Here is a 20,174-nt window from a genome sequence, read left to right as displayed (position 1 = left end):
AAGCGCCTCAGCTTGAGCCGAATCATACAATTTAGCGACATGCCTGTTATTATCATTTATTTTATTTATTGTGTCTAAGATTCACTTAAGTATCAATGCAGCTCTCCCTGGGATCTGTGGACTCTCTGTAACTAGCTTTGCCGGCACTCCTGCAACTTGATGGATCCGTTGTTGTGCTGGAGCTGCACAAAGGCGACCGGGACGCTTGTGAAACCTGTTCCAGTGCATGAAGAACTCAGGAGATGCTGTGTGCCAGCTCGCCTAGCCACTCCGGAAGCTCCAGGAAGTGAACTTCGATCTAAATGAAACAAGGCGGCTATTGCTCTGTCCGGCCAGTGGCCTTTTGGGTGATCCAAGCGTGACAATCGTTTCCTCAAGAAGAAAGAATATTCTATCCCTGGAATAATCCACCATCGTGTAATATCAAGGGTGCGCGATGGCGGAGGAAGAGAGCGAGCCAGACTGCCGTGTCTGGTACGCGGTCGTGTCTAATGGTGCGACCCTCTACCCAAGTGAGGATGCAGTAATCTCCTCTGGTTCTCAGCGCTGCTTCGACGCCACGGAAGGTATGGAGCTGAGTGAGGTTTTGGGCGAGATCATGGGCCATCACCCAAGTGTTGTGGTGTGTGTGCTGCGCGGAGCAAAGACGAAGGGATGGTATCCAATTGCGGACACCAGGAGCGCTTCTACAGTCATGAAGAAGGGAAGCGATATCTTCATGAAACTCGTAGTCCAAGATCCCTTACCTCCCCTGGTACGCCCGGCTGAAGGTGTGGCGAACTTCGCCGTACATCAGAGATACGCGAAAGAGTTAGCAGGTGCTCGGATCTAGAGTTCTAGTTATCATTGTGCTTATTTGTTTTTATTTTCATTGCATTCCTCTTTTTCTACTATATCACATTGTCATTAATCAAAAAGTATATCAGTTGATATTGCTAATGCTACTCTGTTAAATTAAACTTTTGGTGTTTTAAGGCATGATTATATTGGTGGTGTGCCCATTCTTGGTCAATTACCATCTCTAGCTTTTATGAGATATGATTATATAGATTCTTTTATTCTCAATGTTTTGCTATCTTTTATTGATGTGAAGTGTGATCATAGCATTGATTGGAGAGCTATAAATAATGTAATCTGGTTCTTAGAAAGTGTTTGAGAATCAAGTTTATAAGAGGATAATGTTTACAAACTTGAATGGATTTTAGATTGTGATGAGAAGTTTAATTATTATAGGATACAGGACGGATTTGTCATTTGGAGGCATGGCAGATGGAGGACTTGGTAGCTTGCAAGAACGCGCTTGGGCTATCCTTCAGTGACGAAGATATCAAGAGACGCTTTGAGATATGCGGTGGCTTGCCACGGTATGTTTTCAGTCGGTCATTGGACCTTGAGGAGCTGGACACAGTCGTCAGAGCTGCTGTCGGGCTGGTCAAAAACTGGGAGAGGGTGGTCGATTGCGCCGGTAGCTGTATCGAGGATCCAGACATTCCAGATCTTCTCCTCCATTACAAACTCGAGAAGGACGAAAATGGGGAGAAGAACGTAGAAAAGATGCACCTGGAGTTCGGATCCAGCAGGATCGAGACCCTGTCCTTGGATAGCCTCCAGACGAAAGGGCAAGCTCATAGATTCTTCAACCACTGCCAACACATTGGTTGGGCTGGAGCCTTAGCAGGGAAAGTGTATGCGCGACATGTTTTAAATGAGCTGGAAGGATCGAGCCAGGGAAGGAAGTACAAGATGCGCTGTCTAGCTACTGGGAAAATCCTCGTTCACGAGATCAGGTACAAACAAGTGAAACGAATGGTCGAAGGAGATGAGAGTGTGCAAAATAGCAAGAAGCGGAAGAAAGGGCAGCATTCCAACAGTCTACTCACAGCTGCAGACGCAAGGGGCACGAATGGGTTAGCAGAGTGGACGTTCGTTGAGCCTTATGCATCCAACCAGAAGGCATTCGATGGGATCGGGCTGGCGGATTTGAAAACGCTTTGCAAGGTGTACCAGGTCACTGTTGCAGAAGAACACCCACTGTCGTGGAGTAAGCTAGCTGAAGTCATTGCGGATAAATGGTACAAGCATCGCCAGCACAAGCTGCCTCCGTGTTACGAGCTTGTGTTTGTGGTGCCGGAACACATGTTTCACTCAATAAAGGAGCAGAAGTACCTCCAGGATGACGGCCGAAGGTACGGTGTTCAGCTCGATGCGATGAAGAGGTTGAAACAAGTCGTGATTTCTGTGCCGTGGTGAATCCAGCAGACTTTGACTTTTAAAACATAACTATAAATGTTTCTAAACTATCTGTTTATTTTATTGGAATTTAAAGAAGCCCTCTTTGTTTTGTTTTTTTGTTATGAAATGTAATTAACTGTTCCCAACCTAGACATGATAACAAGTCGCTAAATTTGTTCTTGAGCATGATCGACATAACTTGCTCAGCCTCATGGGAAAGTCTGGTTGCACGGGGAGCATGGCAGAACATAGTTTGAGCCATCTCTAGATTAATATACATACAGCAAGTTTTTTTTAACGAGATCTTTGCATTATCTGACCAGATCAAGGTCTCCTCCCGCCAGTTTCTTGCCATGCCAGGATCCCTGAAATGCTTATTTGATATTTATTTCCAGATAAGAATAAATACTGTTAGACTTTGCTAACATGATCCGTACGAGTCTTTCTCTTCCCCTTTTTTCTTTTGGAGCACTGCTTGACATCGCGGTTCAGTGGGCCGGAACAAGTAGTGAAATCTTCGTGGACGTATTCCTGCCGGTCCTGAAAGATGAGCTCGTCCCTCAGATCTGGTATGAGGAAGACCAGCTTGTAACACCGTGGCGCCGCCGGGCCCCGCTCGACATGCCACCGATCAAACCCCTCGATCGCCTGAGCAACAGCGCAGCGATGTACTGGACGTTTGGAGCTCACGGTAAACACGAAGATCTATCACAAAAGAACCTTTATCTATCCAGACTTTTAAGAAAATAAAAAATTATAATTTCTTTTAAAAAAAACTCACCTTGAGCGGGGAAGAACAGCTCGACACTCTTGGTCACAAAATCACCATCGCTTCTCGGCAAGACAAGTTTCTCCTCCAAACCTGTGATGGTTTCAAGAGACTTGCACTGGAAAGCTCCACCCCGGGAGAGAACCTCGAGCGCAAACTTCTCGAAAATCTGCGACGCCAATCCTTCGAAAAGCAGCGTTCCTCTGAGATCAAAGAAGTGTCCAAGGTAGCTCTCCACTTCCCTTCGTCGCCGCAGCTTCTCAAACGCCAGGCTCTGTATGAACACCGATCCAAGGACGAGGTGGCTGCGCTCCCATAACCTCCCAGAGCTCCACCTTGGGAGCTTATAGTGCACAAGAATGCCGTTCTCGGCGCTCACGGGGGCCCTCTCCCAGTCCGGATCATCCACAGTGCTTGCAGCAGCATCCATCACTAAGCCATCGATGAACTCATGCTTGCAAAGCACCAGGCTGGGCAGTCCTCCAGCGATCCTAAACCGCGCAGCCAGCTCCTCGTCGCTAAAGCCCAGCTCCAGCGCCCGGTTACACGCGAGGAGCTCGCACAGAGACCACGCCTCGAGGTGGCAGAGCTTGCCAAAGTCTTTGGCGAAGTTGTGGTATCCTGCCCGGCTTGGATTCGCGCACTGAAGCGCCCATCCACGATCAGCCACGCAGTTTCTGCGTCCCAGCCCTCCATTCCCATGGAAGACGTCTTTTGCTAGTATCTCGGCCCGGTCCAGACAAGAGGATCTTCGAGAGAGAAGTCGTAGAGAAACCACTTATCTCGATCGCCATCGTCATCGCCATCCCCACCATGACGGTGGTCATCGCGATCGAGGCAGTGGATAACTCGCGTCTTTCGCCGCGCGAGCTTGTAGAGCCAGTACAAGGCGAAGTAGCTCTTCCCAATCCCCGGAGTCCCAACGACATGGAAGCAGTGCCAGCGGGCTTGTTCCAGCTCGCGCTCAATCAGCTCCTCCAAGAGGACATAGTTCGGATGGATCCAAACGGCCGATGGCGCTCCTTGCAGCTCCAAGATCCCATTTTCCAGCTTTGCCGCCGCGACATCCCTGGCAAACCTGCGCTGGGCGACGTCGTCGTCACGGTGCACGATCTTGAGGTAGACGTGCCTCCCTCCTTTCAGGATCCGTGCCTCCGCCCGGGTGTCCTGGATTTGCGCCCATCCCTTGCGCTGCGAACCCTCTATATGACGCTCGGGCGATGGCCCATAATCCTGCCCAGACCGTCCCTCAAAAGCATTCCATCCGTCGCCCGGAATGCTGCCGTGGTGGGATGGGAACTGATCACATCGGGGCTCGGGAAAACATTATCCTCAGCGTATACTTTCACCTAATTTTTAGGTTCATCCCAAATGTCACATTTAGCACACATAATTAGCGTTACATAATATTAAGTTACATTTTCTATCTCCCTCACACTAATTTAAATGTTAATCATATTCATGAAATTGAGAATCTTGCTTTTATTTCATTTGTGGAGTCTTTGATTGTTTATAGCATTGAGTATTGGCATACTACCACACATCGTTTATAGCTGTATGAGCTCTAAATGTCAACGGCTGCGATGTCGAGAAGAAATCTGACGGTTAGGATTTGCTCCTCTCTCTCTCTCTCTCTCTCTCTCTCTCTCATGCAGAAGAATTGAGACGCAGCTTGTAGGCCTAGAAATCCAAGAGGACATCTTTCGATTGCAATGCAGCTGTGCAGCTAGAAGCGTCACCAGTGTTGATAATCCAGCTTCTCAACGTTGGTTGGCACTGGTAGCGGGCCCGATGGATCTGGAGCAGGAACTGATATAGGAAAATCGTAGGGACTTAATCGTGAAGAGTGAACAGCAATCTTTCTTTTAGATATGACGGTTGGGCCTAGGTAGGTGTGGGCCGGACGATTTTTTGCCAAGATACAAGGAGGAGAGGTACGTCCAGATTCTTCTTTTTGGTTGCTTTAGAAATTACATGCCTTTTCAGAGTGATCCAAGCTACTGAGACCCTGTTGTTTTCAACGATGGGGTGGCTTATCTTTTCGTCCAGCACAACAACGTGTACGTAATGACTGACGGCATGAAGCAAACTTGCAACGCTGCCAGTTTCTGCATCGAGTTATTGATGTACATAAAGTATCTCCATGCGATTGCTGACCTTTGTCCTGTGCTATTTGTGTGTGTGTTTCAGGTTTTCGGGGTATGCCAGGATGCAAGCTCGGTCTCAGTTCTTCTAGAGGCACAAGGACACTTGACGAAGGGTGAGGCCATAGACCTGGATGATTCGAATTTTACCAGTAAGGCATTATACATATTGTGCTACACTGTCTTCACCACGTTCCCTTGGAATAGGTGTGTTTGGCTATTGCACTTCGAAGGACCATTCCTTTGATCAAGTGAGACCTTTGATATGGGTAGAAGCTCAGGTACAGAGGCATTTTGGGAGTCATGTGGAGTACATAGTGGTTAAGAGTAAGATGTTTTTATTGATTTTCCTCTCTTACATGTTGAGTTATGTGTTGAAAGGAGGTTAAGTAATCTGAATTTTTTGCTTATATTGTGGTAGCTAAAGGAAGTCCCTTGTTTGAGCACATATCTTTTTTTTATTTCCCCCTTTTCATAGTAATAATTGCTAAAAATTCTTTTTCTAATTTTTTTTATTTACTTTTTTTTCTTCTACAATATTTCTTCTTTAATTTTTCTTGCTTTCTCCTCTTTGCTTTGACATTTCAAATTTTCTTTTTTTTTAAGGAGGGGTAAAGAGGACGGATGACAATTTAACCTAATGATGAAGTGAGGACAAATGGATATGTGAATGAATAATATAGATTGTGGAGTGAGGGTGAACATTGCAAAAATATATAACTTTAACATAATAAAGTTGAATAAATATGATAGTGAAATGAAGTTAAGCATCAATGGTAAAGTGAAGACAAACATAATAAATCCAAATAGAGTCAGTGTTTTAAAACTTTTTTTCCTTCAAAGAAAAAATGAAGTTAAGGAAAATGAATAAAGTGTGTCTAACCTCCTATATATAATGCTAAACAAAGATGAAAGTTATGAATTTGAGTTAACATAGGTTTCAAAGGTTAACCACAAGAAAGATATAGAATAAAGGAAAGTTTTTTTGATAGTTATGAATTTGAGTTAGTAAATACATATTTGTGTGTATATATCAATATGTCCAATATAAGTAGGCCCAATTAATATACCTATTCCCACACATATTATATATTTTAAAATTTCAAATACTATTTGTGTGTATAACCTGTTTTAATGTGAAAGTCCTTGTTTACCTCACAAATATCTTTGCAAAAGTAGTTAAATTTATTATTATAATCTAATTTATTAGATTATTCTATTGTGATGGACTATGAAGAGAGTTAGCATTTTTTTTTTCTCCAAGATGTGAAGGATAGCAATTTCCTTTCAAGATCAGCCATGCACAATTGAACATTTGTAAGCTCTTCCAGTTCCTCATAAACAGGCTGCAATATCCCATATCCAAGAGAGGGCAGAAGGGTCCCTACAAAGAGATCCCTGGCTGGCAATAGCAATGCTTGCTAACGCTGTTAATCTTGTATAAGTCTTGTAAAACTAAGTTGGAGATACTGGAGTGACTCTAAGACAAAAGTTTTGAGAATGATAGTGACCAATCTTATCCTTGGGGCATCAGTGGTATAATGTTTTTCTTTGTTATTCTATGTGAGTTTTATTGAAGTAGGTGGTCGCCAACCTATTAAAGCTTCTAGGCAACAAGTTCTAGCTAGCTTGAGATTGATCTCTACAACCTGTGTGGTGCTCTTATTATGTTAGGCCCCAAAGCCTCCCAAATGGGGAAAACAATAATTGCCTTTACACACACTTTTTTAGCTTTTCTTCACCATGAACACAGAACATGTAATCTCTTGAGCAAGCCTTTGACCACGTTCCAGATTTCCATATGTTCCACACGCTCCCAACAGCGACTTTAGCATCACCAAAGTTGGAGGAAATGGCATACCAACCATCAAAGCTTCTGCCTTGGCCAGCCACCCTGCTCGTCCTAAGAGATCTACCATGCATCCATAAAGTTCCAGAGAAGCTACCGTATCAAAGTCTCCACCCAGGGATCCATAAATCTGGCAGGCCTCTTGCAAAATCCCAGCATGGCTGTAGGCCGCGAAGACGCTTACAAACGTTGGTTTGGCTTGAGTCCTTCCTGTTGCATCTGGTGTAAAAGCCTGTGGACTTGGTCGATGTTACCGTGTTGAGAGAGTGCCGAAATCATCACGCTCCACGAGACAACGCTCTTGTCTCCCAGCTTGTCGAAAGCTTTATTCGCGTCAAGAGTGCTCCCACACCTTCCATACAGCCTAACCATGGCATTCCCGATTGTAGAGTCGTTTTCAGACCCAATCGCCACAACACCGGCGTGTATCTTTTTGGCCTCCTCCAAAAGCAATCCCGAGGCACCGAGCATTGCCACCAGCGTAACTTTGCTTGGCTTGAGTCCCTCGAGAACCATCTCTTGGAAGAATCTGATCCCTGGAGAGTGACGTCCTTGCTTAAAGTAGCCAGCGATCACTGCGCTCCAAGTGACCACATCCCTGTGCTGTGACTTTCGAAAGATGGCGACAGCTTCCTCCCAGTTACCACAGCTTGCGTCCATTGTGATGATGGAGTTTGAGGTAACCACGTCGGTCATGTAGCCGAGCTCCACACAGTGATCGTGGATGCGAGTGCTTCCCCGAAGAAGCTCTGGACTGTCACAAGCGCTGGCCATGGTCGTGAGAGTTATCCTGTCAGCCTTCAAACCTTCCAAGTGTAGCCTCCAAAACAAAAACACTCCATCTTCCTCGGCTTCTCCATGGTCGGCATAGACACCAAGCATGGTGTTCCACAAAAAAATATCCTTCTCATCGCAGTGTTCGTCAAAGATCCTGCGAGCTTCGGCTAGTTTCCCGGATCTCCCGAAAGAATTGACGAGAGAGGTGCGGACAAACCCGTGCGAGATAAATCCAGCCTCCATCACGAGCTCGTTCCAAAGCCCAAGAGAACTCTTCGCTAGCAAGAGCCTTGAGTAGTAACTTCGTTTGGCTGGAATCCCTCTAGTTGCATTCTTCTGTAGAGGCCACCTTGGTCGTGTTGTGAGTTTGCTGATACCGTGCTCGTCCACAAAACCACGTCTTGCTCTCAAACTCCCGAGAAAACTCTCCGTGCTCCGTCCAAATCCCCGCACCGGCTATAAAAGTTAATCAGTGCTGCCGAGCAAGCTTCCAAAATGGTGACGAAACTCCGCCGATTTGGAGCCGTCCCTTCCAGCAGCATTGTCCGGAAGATCTGGAAAGTGTCACTGAAACCATCCTGTTCTCGAGAGAAGGCCGAGAGAATACCGTTCCAAGTCGCTAAGTCGCGGTAAACCAGCCTATCAAACACTCTCTTGGCGAGCTCTGGACTTCCACACCTCGGGTACATCCCAACAAGTGCATTCCCGACCACAACATTCTCGCGATCCTCCTGTGGATCCCAATCCGCAGCTCCACATCTGGACGTAGGAAATCATAGCTGATTCTTCATCACCCTGCTCGATGAATCCGGCGATCATTCTAGTCCAAGCTATCACTCCCCGCGAAGGAAGACGAGAAAAGACGTCCCTGGCGTCTTCCACCGCGCCACATTTCAAGTACGTGCGGCAGCGCCTTGAAATGCCTGATCCCCTCGCGATCTGGCGATGATTCCGGCACCTCCAGAAGCGCTTCTAGGTTTCTGGCGCACGACACCGGCAATGCAGCAGAAACCTAGGCCTAAGGATCCGCCCGACACTCCATAGCATAAACCCTAGTTTTGAAAGTGGCGGGAATTTGAAATCTAAAAGGCCTAACATCTTAATGGCCTCCGCCGCCGTGCCCCTGCGCCAAAATGCCGCACAACACGAGCAAGACAAGCGATGGAAACCTCATCGAGCTGAAGGAAATGGCTTAGGGTTCTACCACAGGTGCTCTTCGGCTTTGGCGACGATTGGGGTGATGTCGGGAACCTCCGGACGAGGAGCCCTACTGCAAGCGGCGGCTCTCGGATGAGCTGCTGGATGTCGTCGGTAATATCATTCTCCTTGCTCGAATCTCATCTTCTTTTGGGCGATCCGCAGCTCAGGCGCTGGGAATTGGTGTCTCGAATTTCCAGGAGGGAGGACTGCCAGCTCGATTGGATCTCGGCAGAACCCATACCCTCTCATGCCACAGATCCAGTGGCTCGTGAGAGATGCTCTTGGGAATCAATCTCTTGGAATCAATCTCTTGGGAGGAAAAACTCCTAACTTCAACTAAGTTTTATTCTTGAGCCATGACAAATTCCTACTTTGGGGACTTGCTTGATCTTTGGCAAGAGATGAGTACTAGAGTGGGAAGTCCAGGTACATGGAGCTGGCTTCAAAAGCATACCAAACCAACCAAACCACTCTTGTGGAAACCACCTCGAGTCATGTGGCACAGCTGAGGTTTGTATAACAAAGTTTGTATTTCCAAACACAATCATCTTCTTATATTTGTAAACAAAAAGCTTAATCTACAAATGAATAGATCGTCAAGCATAGCTCCTATTAAAGTAAACATTCTAAAAATAAAATCATATGCTATCTACAATAAAAACCTGATTGATTTATAATTAGAATATATATTATATAACTATGTCGTGAGAGTTACATGAAAAAGCTGTGTGTGAACATTATGAAAAATGGCCCATGACAGTCAATCGTCCAGGAATTAATTGTTTAGATGTTATAATGCAGCAACTATTATCCACACAAGGCCTTCAACAAAGCTCTTCCTTCTCCTCCTCCCTGCTTCTGGCCATTCTCTTCCTCCTCCAGTGTGTCGCCAAGTCTACAACCTCACTAAGTAGCAGCTGGATCCTCTCTGGCTTTCCACATCTCTCTCCACATCTCACTCACAAGAGGTTTTTACAATAGCAGTTTCGTCTCAACTCCTGCAGAATTGAAAGAATGAACAAAAAGTCCTATCGGCAGTGATAGAGTTTTGGTAGAAAAGCTATAGTTCTTTGATAGAACGAAGCATAGGACTGGTCCATAGGATTGTCAAGAAGTTGCGCCCAGTGAATCACTTTGGCACTGCTGGGCAGAATTCTTTGGATATGGAGTAAGGAATGTTCAAAGCATTGGAAGTGTTTGCTAGTCGACACCAATTCATCCAATGTTTAATTTCCAAGCTCATTTTTATGACAAGTGATTTTCTATTATTCTCTCTGTGTTGGTTGATACAAGTTTGAGTTTATCTTCTATTGTTTAACCCGTTGCCACACGTTGCCATCTACACTTGAGTCATATGGTGGAGCTAGTTTTCATGTTTTATGGCAACGGCCGTACACATGCATGTGCACGGGATGAGGCAAACTTAATTGTGCATATGGGCGATCTCAAGCTTGGGTTGCAATCATTGCGGGTGATGCTGAGTCAAGATTTTGACCTCATCCTTGGTATAGATTAGTTGCAATGCAATCATACCAAATGTGATTTTGAGGCTTCTCCTTTGTCTCATACTTCTTTATATTTCATCCATTCCTCTCACTTCCGTACATCTTCGTCCCTTTGTTTTTACCTCTGTTTCCATTACTTTTATCCCCCCACTCGTTTTCGTCTTGTTCTACTCTTCCCTTTTCCTATCCCTTTGACAATTTTTGTGTTGCAATAGTTGATCGGCTCATAAAGGAGTATTTTGATCTTTTTGAATTTGACCTATTGTCTGGGGCCAAGATCATCCTATTCCAACTGGGGATGTGCGTCCAATCAAGGTTTATATTCATCGTCGATCACCCAAAGAGATCAAGATTTTACATGCAAGTTTGTAAAGGAGATGTTAGAGAAGAGTGTTATTCAGAAGTTACGGAGTCCTTGGGCATGTGAACCTCATTTTGTGATGAAGCCTGATAGGAGTATTCATTTCTGCATCAACTATTATCCATTAAATAAAGTGATGATCCTAGATGTGTACCTTCATCTTTACACTATTGATATTTTAGATCATTTGGGGTGAAGTTGTTGGTTCACCAAGCTAGATCTTGCTTCTGGGTATTTGCAGATACCGATGGCTAAAGAAGACATTCCTAAAACTGCTTTTTGTACTGTTTAGTTTGTATGAGTTCTTGGTGATGCAGTTTGGTTTGAACAATGCTCTAACAACTTTTCAGTGGATGATGGACGAAGTTTTTTGTGATATGCCAAAGGTGATTGCTAACTTCATTGATGATGTCTTGATTCACTCGGAGGGGATATGGGAAGAGCACATTCCTTATGTTTGTAAAGTGTTAAATTAGCTATGGGACGTTGGCTTAAAGATAAAATGGTAAAAGTGCATGTTTGGGTCTAAAGACATGACTTATTTTAGGTACTGTATTTCTCGTGAGGGTTTGCAAGTTGATCTTGACAAACTTGTAGCTATTCTGAAGTTCCCTACTCTAAAGTATGTGACTGATGTGTAGTGCTTCCTGGGTAAGACGCAGTATCTCAGTCGTTTTGTGGATCATCTTTCTGATCGCACTACATCGTTGCGAGCATTATTGAAGTTATCAATGTCATTTTTCATTTAGTCTCCAGATTGTGAGTGGGCATTCATAAATCTCAAAGAGCTCTTGACAACTCCTCCAATTTTGGCATATCCTGATTACACTCAAGCGTTTATTTTATGCGTGGATGCTTTTGATATTGATCTTAGAAGTGTGTTAATGCAAAAAAGCCCAAGTGTGCCTGGTTAATATCATCCTATTGCGTATATAAGCCATACATTACAACTAGTGAAGGTGAACTACTCCATGATAGAGAAGGAGTGTTTAGTAGCAGTTTGGGGTTTTGAAAAATTTCATGCACCTTGACCATTAGAAGAGACTATATCAAGTGTTGTGGAAAGTTGGACTCTAAATTTATGAAGTTCTATATGGTTCTCGAACATTACTTGAAGGTGATCATGCTGCCATTACTTCATTATTGAAGTGAAAGAACTGTAAGCAACCAAAGGGAATGACTTGAGAGACGATCCATGGGGTTCAAATATAGAGGGAAAGGGCCCATGAACAAGAGTGCACCCCCTTTTCCAATCGGTTAAGGGTCTTGGGATATTTTGGAGTTAAGCGTCCTTGGGTTTGAATAGTACTGGGCTGGGTGACCTCCCGGGAAGTCCAAACTCATAAGCTTACATTTGGTATCGGAGCGGTCTCAGGTCCGACTCTGTTGGTTGGCTAAGGGAATCACACCACATGTTGATTGACATCTGGCTGGTCCAGTTTGCTCCCGCTGGGCTCGACCCGAGGGGTAGGGTGTCAAGAGAGCGGGGCTCTCGGGAGAGCTGCGGCTCTCAGCTTCTGTTCACGAGGGCGTCTGGGCTCGACCCGAGGGGTAGGGTGTCAAGAGAGCGGGGCTCTCGGGAGAGCTGCGGCTCTCAGCTTCTGTTCACGAGAGCGTGAACTTGCAGGAAAGCGTGGTGGATTGTAAGCAACCAAAGGGAACGACTTGAGAGACGATCCATGGGGTTCAAATATAGAGGGAAAGGGCCCATGAATAAGAGTGCACCCTCTTTTCCAATCGGTTAAGGGTCTTGGGATATTTGGGGTTAAGCGTCCTTGGGTTTGAATAGTACTGGGCTGGGTGACCTCCCGGGAAGTCCAAACTTAGGAGCTTACAAGAACCTGGTTGGTCATACTGCTTTATGGGCTTTAAAGCTTCAGATATATGATTTTGATATTGCTTATCACCTAAAGAGTTTTATGGCTGATGTTGATGCTCTTTCTCGAGCTCCTCTTCCTTCTCCACTCTCTTTTCATGTTTCTGACGTTGTTGTTCTAGCATCTGTGGATTTTTTAGACAAGGATTCTGTGCTATCAGTGCTTGCTGTACTTGATGTTTAGTGTCCATAAGGTGTAGAGCAAGATCTACCTTCTTTTGATGAGATTCACGAAGCTCAAAAGTTTGAGCCATGGATTCGAAGGTTTTGAGATAGGTTTGAAAATCCTACATCACTTGTTGATAACTTGCCATTCCGACATTTACATTCTCAATATTGATTTGAAGACGACTTTCTTTATTTTGTGGGGATGATGATCTTTTACAGCTAGTGGTGTCTTCCATCTTTATTCCACGGTTTCGTCATGCCTACCATGATTCTTCTATTCTAGGCGGGCATATAGGACATTGTCGTGTGACTGAGAAGTTACACAGGTCTTTCTATTAGCTGAAGATGCAACGTAATGTTATCTGGTATGTGTGTATCTGCGTTTGGTGCCAAACTCGTAATACTCTCCCTCGTGTTACAAAAGGACAATTGGAGTCAATTGCAATTTCCCGTTTATTTGAGTTGATGGTGTTTGATCTTATGGGATCTTGTCCAGGATTGATTGCTGACAATGAGTATGTTATTATTGCTTCTGACTATTTGATTTGTTGGGTGGAAGTTGGTGCTCTTACTAGTGCCTCTGCAACTACTATTGGATATTTCCTCCTCAATCAAGTGGTGTTCTAGCATTCTTGTCTAGAGCGGATTTTTTCAGATAATGGTCCTATATTTATGGCTAAGGCATTTCATGTTTTGATGTCTCGGTTGAGGATATACCACACTTTCAAGAGTGCTTATCATCCACAATCAAACAATTTGGTGGAACGGCTTGTTTGAACATTCAAAGGAATGATCACAAAGTATGTGAACTTTCAGCATTCTGATTATGATGGTTATTCGTTGTCTCTTTGGTATGCATATATCATAGGGGTGCAGAGTTCTATTGGTGCTTCACCATATAAACTTCTATATGGTCATGATCCAATATTACTCATGATTGCCACAAGCTGCCGATGCTAAGTCTTGGGATCAGTATTTGATGAGTATTCTTCCACTTGTCCAAGCAGAGTTTGCCGAACACTTAGGCCACGTACAAGTGGGACAACAACACTATAACTCCCATCATCGTCCACCTGCGAAGTACAAAGTAGATGACTCTATTGTTCTCCCACTTGTAAGTGTTTAGCAGACTCTAGTTAAACTAATGGAAGAATACTCATTAAATATTGATCCTAAAAGCTAGCATTAGTTGTTCATAGCAATCACAAAGGTAAACTTAACCTTATTAGTAATATTAAATCATGACTATATAAGAGTTTTTATGGTAAAGCACTAATGGAACTATGCACCCTTATGATATACATATATAAGAGAAATGGCAAATAATTATCCCAACCTGAATTGTGAAAGTTCTCATACTTTCTGAACATCCTTTTGAAGGCCCCATTAGATAAAACATTGCCAACTTAAACAAATGGGAAATTGCAATTGAGTCTAATTGTCCTTTCATAACATAAGAGAGGGTATTATGAGCTTAACATTAAATGCAGCTATGTATATATTGTATGATATCATATACCATCTCTAGCTAATAAAAAAGCTTTTGTAGCTTCTTAGTTACACAATGATATCCCATATGTTAATAATAGAATTATAGTAACAATGGAGAAAATATAGAATAAAGATTGAAGGCATGATCAGCCACAAATGGTCATTAGAAATAATCCTTACAAAGTAAAGAAGGTTGACCATAAGGCGATATTAAAAATATAAATAGCAAAATAATAATTCATTAGTAAATGATATAAGATTGAAGTGTTCAAATCCATGACTTACGCTTTTAAGCCTCACAAATTGTCTAGAAAAGGTAATCTAGCTTTACATATTATGGATATTAAATATCAAGTATAACAACTACTGATAGTGTTAGAATATGTACAGCTTTAAGTGAGATTCCCATTATCAGAATATTTTAGGGGTATGAGGGATATTTTGGGAAAGGGGACATATACCCCCTTCTCTCCCATTGCTAGATTTTTATAGAGTTCACATAAAAGTTTTTAAGCAACACTTGAATGATGATAAATTAGTGTGTTTCTCCCCATATTGAGGGGCTTCCCTTTCAACATTTGGCAACTCTATTAGGGAGGATTGCTTAGTCAATCATCCCCTTGTTCTTTTAGTTCTAGTCATTTTTCTTGTTATGGGTGATTTGATGGTGTTGGGACTAGAGAAATTCTAGAGGTGAGAATGAATGTGCTTGTCTACAAAATTTCTAATGTCATGCTAGAATTAGAGAAGCTCTCAAATTTTCTTTCTTCTTGGATAAGAAACAATAGTTTTCTCAAGTTGTAGATTCTTTTGGGCTATAGAGATTATGGGCTTGTAAATCTCATCAAACTCTACATCCTAGCATCAAGAATCGTTTGATTTAACTTTCAAAGTGTGACATTTAAGATGTTTTATCTTGTGCTGTGAACAGTAATTATTTTGGAAGATTAGATTTTGCTTGTTCTTCTACCATTTTAATCTTTCTTAGGCTCCACTAATACACTTACTCTTACTCTTTAGGTGAATGGTTTACATATGTATTTTAGTTGAGTTTAGGGTGAGTTGTGATTTTTCTCATTGACATTTTTACACATTTTTACAGTGAGGAATAGAGCTACTAATATTTGAGCTAGGCATTAGAATCTTAGTAAACAATCATCTAGTAGCATTCTCCTCATACTATGCTAGCAACAAAATCATTAACGATGCGACAATCAATGTGTGGATATGCAAGGCACTAGGTTCTTACTCTGGAGTTAAAAGATAAGTAGAATTATGAGGCTTTGGTTATGACCTTCAAAAGCACATTCTTGCAAAAGATTCCCATGTAGCAATTTGTCTAGGATCTCTTCCTTTTTTAACAAGGAGCCAATGAATTAGTCTTTGCCTACACAACACAATTCAAATTTTTTTGGAAGATTTACCTTGATAAGCAAGTGATGATGGAGTCCATTGGAGTTTCAACCTTTGTGCAAGGCCTCAAGCTTGGACTCCAAAAGAAAGTGGATAATAGATGCCAATAGCATTGCCACCATACCTATGCACATGCTTGAGTCAAAGATGTTTCATGAATTCAGTGTCTCATTCATTAAGGAGCTCATCTAGGGCCTTCTTAAAGCACATTCTTGTGCCTCTGCTTGTGTCATTGTGCCCTAGCTAGTTGTTGAGAAGATGCCCATAGCAGTTGAGATGGCATTGTCTGAGTTCAAAGAGTATAAGGCAATTCTTCAGCAATAACAAAAGTAACAAAGCAAGCTCATGAAGGAGCTCCAAACATTAGAATGCTTGTACAAGAATGTCCTTGATGACAACCATAATGGTATGAGGAATGCAAAGTTGAGACACACAATATTTAGAATTGTGACCACAACACATAGCATCATGCGAGTAGCGAGTCTAGCAACAACTGTTTGTAAACAACATAGTCCTAACTTCATCCTCCACAAATTACCATGAAATACTCCAGCAAAGAGCCATTGAGTCACCACTAATAAGCGATCATAATAAGTTCTTGGTGAACACCATCCATATTGTGGGGGAGTTGAGCCAACAGACTCAATTGAAATAACACACTACTATTGGGGAGTTAAACTCATCTCTAGCCTTAGCTCTAGGGGTTTTTTTATCCCTTCCAACACTCACTACTTGCAATTTGCCTTTCTTAGAGGTGTTTGTAGCAACACAAACATCCTTTCTTATATCTTAAACTCTAACATTTGCTTACTTTTAAATTTGGCTAGCATGCCCCTATGAGAGACCTCAGTGATGCCAAATGGCTGGCCAAGCAGTCTCATTGATCAAGTCTTCGCAACTCTAATTACAATGACTATTAGTGGGCTTATCACCAATTCCCAAGATTTTGGCAAAAACTTGAGATTTAAGTGTGTGCTCTAGGTGGTGTGATTTCCTCTTCATCCCAACAATGATGTAGGCATTGATGTGGAGGAATTTGTTGATCTAGATCCTCTCCTCAATACAGCCTCTCCTTGATACTTGCTCTCAAAAATCAAGCCTGGAGATTAAGGAATATTCAAAGGCTATCCTTAAAACCTTTGTAGATCATATGGTGGCTCTTGTAGGGATTTGTTGACATGTTTGCATTCTAGTGCATAGGCATGAGATGATAGCAAACTTCTTCATCGTGGTTTATGTTGCTTTAGAAGCCTTCACATAGAAGAAGTTAATCATTCTAGGGAGGCCATTGCTAGATATAATGTATTGCTTCTTCAACTTTAAGAATAGTTAATTGTAAATTGTATGAGGAGCCAACCAAGTGATAATACTCAATGCTAAATGGTAAACTTTAGCTTCTTAAAATGTGTTTTAGGTTACAATAGCACAATTAAACCCCTCTTTGCAGTGATTCAATACTTAGCTTATTATATATCAACATGATAAAGAAGTCTTTGCCATTGTGATGCAATATGATTAATTTTCAGCACACTAACTAAACAATCTTGTTCCTCAACTTCTCCTCCATCCACTCTACATCACCATGTTCACTTGGGCTTAAGAAGGTAAAAGATTCAAACAAGATTTTTAAGATTTCAAAAATGTTTGAGTTGGAGGAGAATATACTTTTTGTAAAAGTAATTTTTTTAAGATAGATCCTATTGTAAAGACATAGAAGGAGGCTTTATAATACCTCCTCATATAATAAAAGGTGTCAAATTCAGTTTTTTTTAGCTTGGAGATTCCACTCAACTCTATCAACAAAGGTGATATCCATATGAGTTTTTAGGGAGAAGCAATGGCTTTTAAGCTTGTGGAGCACAAGGTCCACTTAAATGAGGTAGAGATGCAGCCTTGGCCACTATATGAGGCTACTTCACTTGAGATTGAACTAATGTCACTCATATTCATGTTGCTAAGGAAGTTTGCAACCATGGAATATGATTTTTCTTTATGGTTTATAATACTCTGATACAATAGATGGACAAGGTGCATGCATGCTAAAAGCTTGTGGATTATCTATTAGCTAAAGGTGGCACCCTTCCTTCAACACCAGCCTAGCTCTTTTTAGAAGCTTCTCCAACCTTAGAACATCATTATGAATCTCTCCAGCCAGAGGATATTAGTTGTGGCATCATCTATACCGATTGTGGTATCTTTTGCAATCATTAACATTTCACTCGACCACCAAATTCTTGTGAGTGCTTCAAATTGAGTTCACTACTTTGAGGACACTTCCTTTCATGCTTTATACATGAGCTGTAGATTTCCTCATTATGGTGATGCTACTCATTTTAAAGAATCTTGAAGGAGGCTGAAGATGTTGCAAAAGCTAGTTATATTGCCCTCTAAAGTGTGATATCTTGTCAACCTAGAACATCTTGGCACCAGCTCAATCACAGAAGAGAATTTTTCTATTATGAAATCTTTCATTTTTTTTCTCTTTTTTCTTTCTCTTCCTTTCTTCAGTTTTGTTTCAAATGGTATTTCCTTTGGATAACTATGCTCTTCCATGAGTTGTTCTTCATAGGCTATATCAATCTTGTTTATTTGGAAACTCAAGTTTTTCTTCCAGATTTAGTTTTTTGTCCTAATTTTTCTTAACATAACTTTATTTTACATATCATCCTCTCCATTCTCATTTACTCATAGTCATCATTCGCTAATTTAGTCATTCAATACACTATTGTCCATCATTTATTACACTTGCCCACTCACATTCCATCCCATTTCCACACTATGCATAGACAATATTGGGGGTTTTACTACATCACAATATCCAGCATAACAATCCACAGTATATGCAATAACAATAAGTGAATTCTGACATACCAAACTCAAGATATAGTGTAAACCATCTTGATACATCTTTTGGCAAGTTTTTGGACACTAGCAACAGATTTCTTTAGCTAATTAGACCTGATCACAACAAAACACCAAATGCTTTCAACAAGAAGATGTTTTTCTTGAACCTGCACTTTCTACAATGACAAAACAATGATCCAAGCAAATGCCACCCACTAACTACACATGTTTTTTTTTTTTACAATAAGTATGTTAGTTGTAGACACATTTGAAAGTTATGACATACTAAAAGACCCCCACCACTATCCTATCATACCATTTAGCCTTTCCATCATTTATTAGTCATCATTACAGCCACAATCTTTTCACTTTATCATAATTACCATTTTTGGGCATCACTTTCACTTTCACTCTCTTTTCTTTGGGATTTTAAAGTTGATTTAAGGTACTTTTTTACTTTCTTGGCAATTTTATCTTTTTCTTTGTTTTATATTTTCTTTCTTCTTTATTTTTCCTTTTTCCTCTTCTTTTGAGTTGAATTCTTAGTTCTTGGATCACATTTTTCTTATAGGGTTTTCCCTTAATCCCAAAACTTTGTAAATTCTTTTCTTTCTTTTTATTTTCTTTGGATTCTCTTCATCTCTTTCACATGCGACGTGCAATCCCCTGTGGTCATCTATTAGGATATATATAGCTTTGAGTGAGATTCTTTGAAATAATCCACTATTAAAATATTTAAGGGGTATGAGGGATATTCTAGGAGAGGGGATATACTTTCTCCCACATTGCTAAGGTTTCAAAAAGATTTTGAGCAACATTTGAGTGATGATAGATTAGTGTGCCCTATGTTGAGGGGCTTCCTTTTCAATAACAATAAATCTTTGTTTAGAAAACCTATTGATGCTGGAACAATAGACTCATCAAAAATATAAAAAAAAGAGTAAAGAAGGGAGAGGAGCTTGAGAAAGATTGTCATCATTAGCCATAAAACTCTTTAAATAATGAACAACCTCAAAGTTATATATAATCTAAAATGAGCCCACTGACCAACTTAATTGTTCCACTTCAATAATGAAGTGAATATAGTATGATCACCATGTCCAAGAAGTATGCAAGTATATAATAAAATTTATCAAAATCTCAAACTACTACTAAACACTCTTTTTCTGTTATAGAGTAGTCCACCTCAGTTAATTACAATATACAGTTGATATACATTATAAGATGACATTAACTAGGCACACTCATTCTCTCCTACATCAACAATGGTTTTTGGGGTAATTAAATCTGCATATTTATATATTCCATAAACTCACAAAACTATAAATAATATACAAAAACTATATTTTATAGTAAATAATATTCAGATAAACAAGAGAAACATAATATTTTTTTACAATCCAATATGCAATAAATTATTTTTGTTTTTTTTAGAAAATAATTATATTTATAGACAATAGTTTTGGTGTCCTTTATTGTAAGGAATAATGTAAGCACTTCAAGCCAATAATGCTTCTACTAAAAATACTTGTAAAGCCTTTTTTG

General features: G+C 41.3%; 2 protein-coding genes across 2 annotated transcripts; both read right to left on the bottom strand.

Moving 5' to 3' along the window:
• Positions 1-2,594: 2,594 nt before the first annotated feature.
• On the bottom strand, positions 2,595-4,238 carry LOC9637694. The gene is made up of 2 exons (XM_024679960.1): positions 3,014-4,238; positions 2,595-2,937 (listed from the first exon to the last, which is right to left on the bottom strand). The coding sequence occupies exons 1-2, from the start codon at positions 3,429-3,431 to the stop codon at positions 2,864-2,866; spliced, it is 492 nt and encodes a 163-aa protein (XP_024535728.1). The 5' UTR covers positions 3,432-4,238; the 3' UTR covers positions 2,595-2,863.
• Positions 3,719-8,014, bottom strand: LOC9638200 (pentatricopeptide repeat-containing protein DOT4, chloroplastic). The gene is made up of 3 exons (XM_024680119.1): positions 7,183-8,014; positions 6,888-7,057; positions 3,719-4,300 (listed from the first exon to the last, which is right to left on the bottom strand). The coding sequence occupies exons 1-3, from the start codon at positions 8,012-8,014 to the stop codon at positions 3,719-3,721; spliced, it is 1,584 nt and encodes a 527-aa protein (XP_024535887.1).
• Positions 8,015-20,174: the final 12,160 nt, after the last annotated feature.

The sequence above is a fragment of the Selaginella moellendorffii genome, unplaced genomic scaffold (assembly GCF_000143415.4).
Source record: "Selaginella moellendorffii unplaced genomic scaffold, v1.0 SELMOscaffold_26, whole genome shotgun sequence".
Lineage (NCBI taxonomy): Eukaryota > Viridiplantae > Streptophyta > Lycopodiopsida > Selaginellales > Selaginellaceae > Selaginella > Selaginella moellendorffii.
This window is presented reverse-complemented; position numbering and strand designations above follow the sequence as displayed.

Coding starts and splice junctions, on each gene's coding strand:
- LOC9637694 (XM_024679960.1), bottom strand. CDS start 3,431: ATGGATGCTGCTGCAAGCACTGTGGATGATCCGGACTGGGAGAGGGCC. Junction 2,938..3,013: donor GCTGTTCTTCCCCGCTCAAG/GTGAGTTTTTTT, acceptor CTTTTGTGATAG/ATCTTCGTGTTTACCGTGAG.
- LOC9638200 (XM_024680119.1), bottom strand. CDS start 8,014: ATGGAGGCTGGATTTATCTCGCACGGGTTTGTCCGCACCTCTCTCGTC. Junction 7,058..7,182: donor AGGACTCAAGCCAAACCAAC/GTTTGTAAGCGT, acceptor GATGCATGGTAG/ATCTCTTAGGACGAGCAGGG. Junction 4,301..6,887: donor TTACATGTTCTGTGTTCATG/GTGAAGAAAAGC, acceptor CGATGTGATCAG/TTCCCATCCCACCACGGCAG.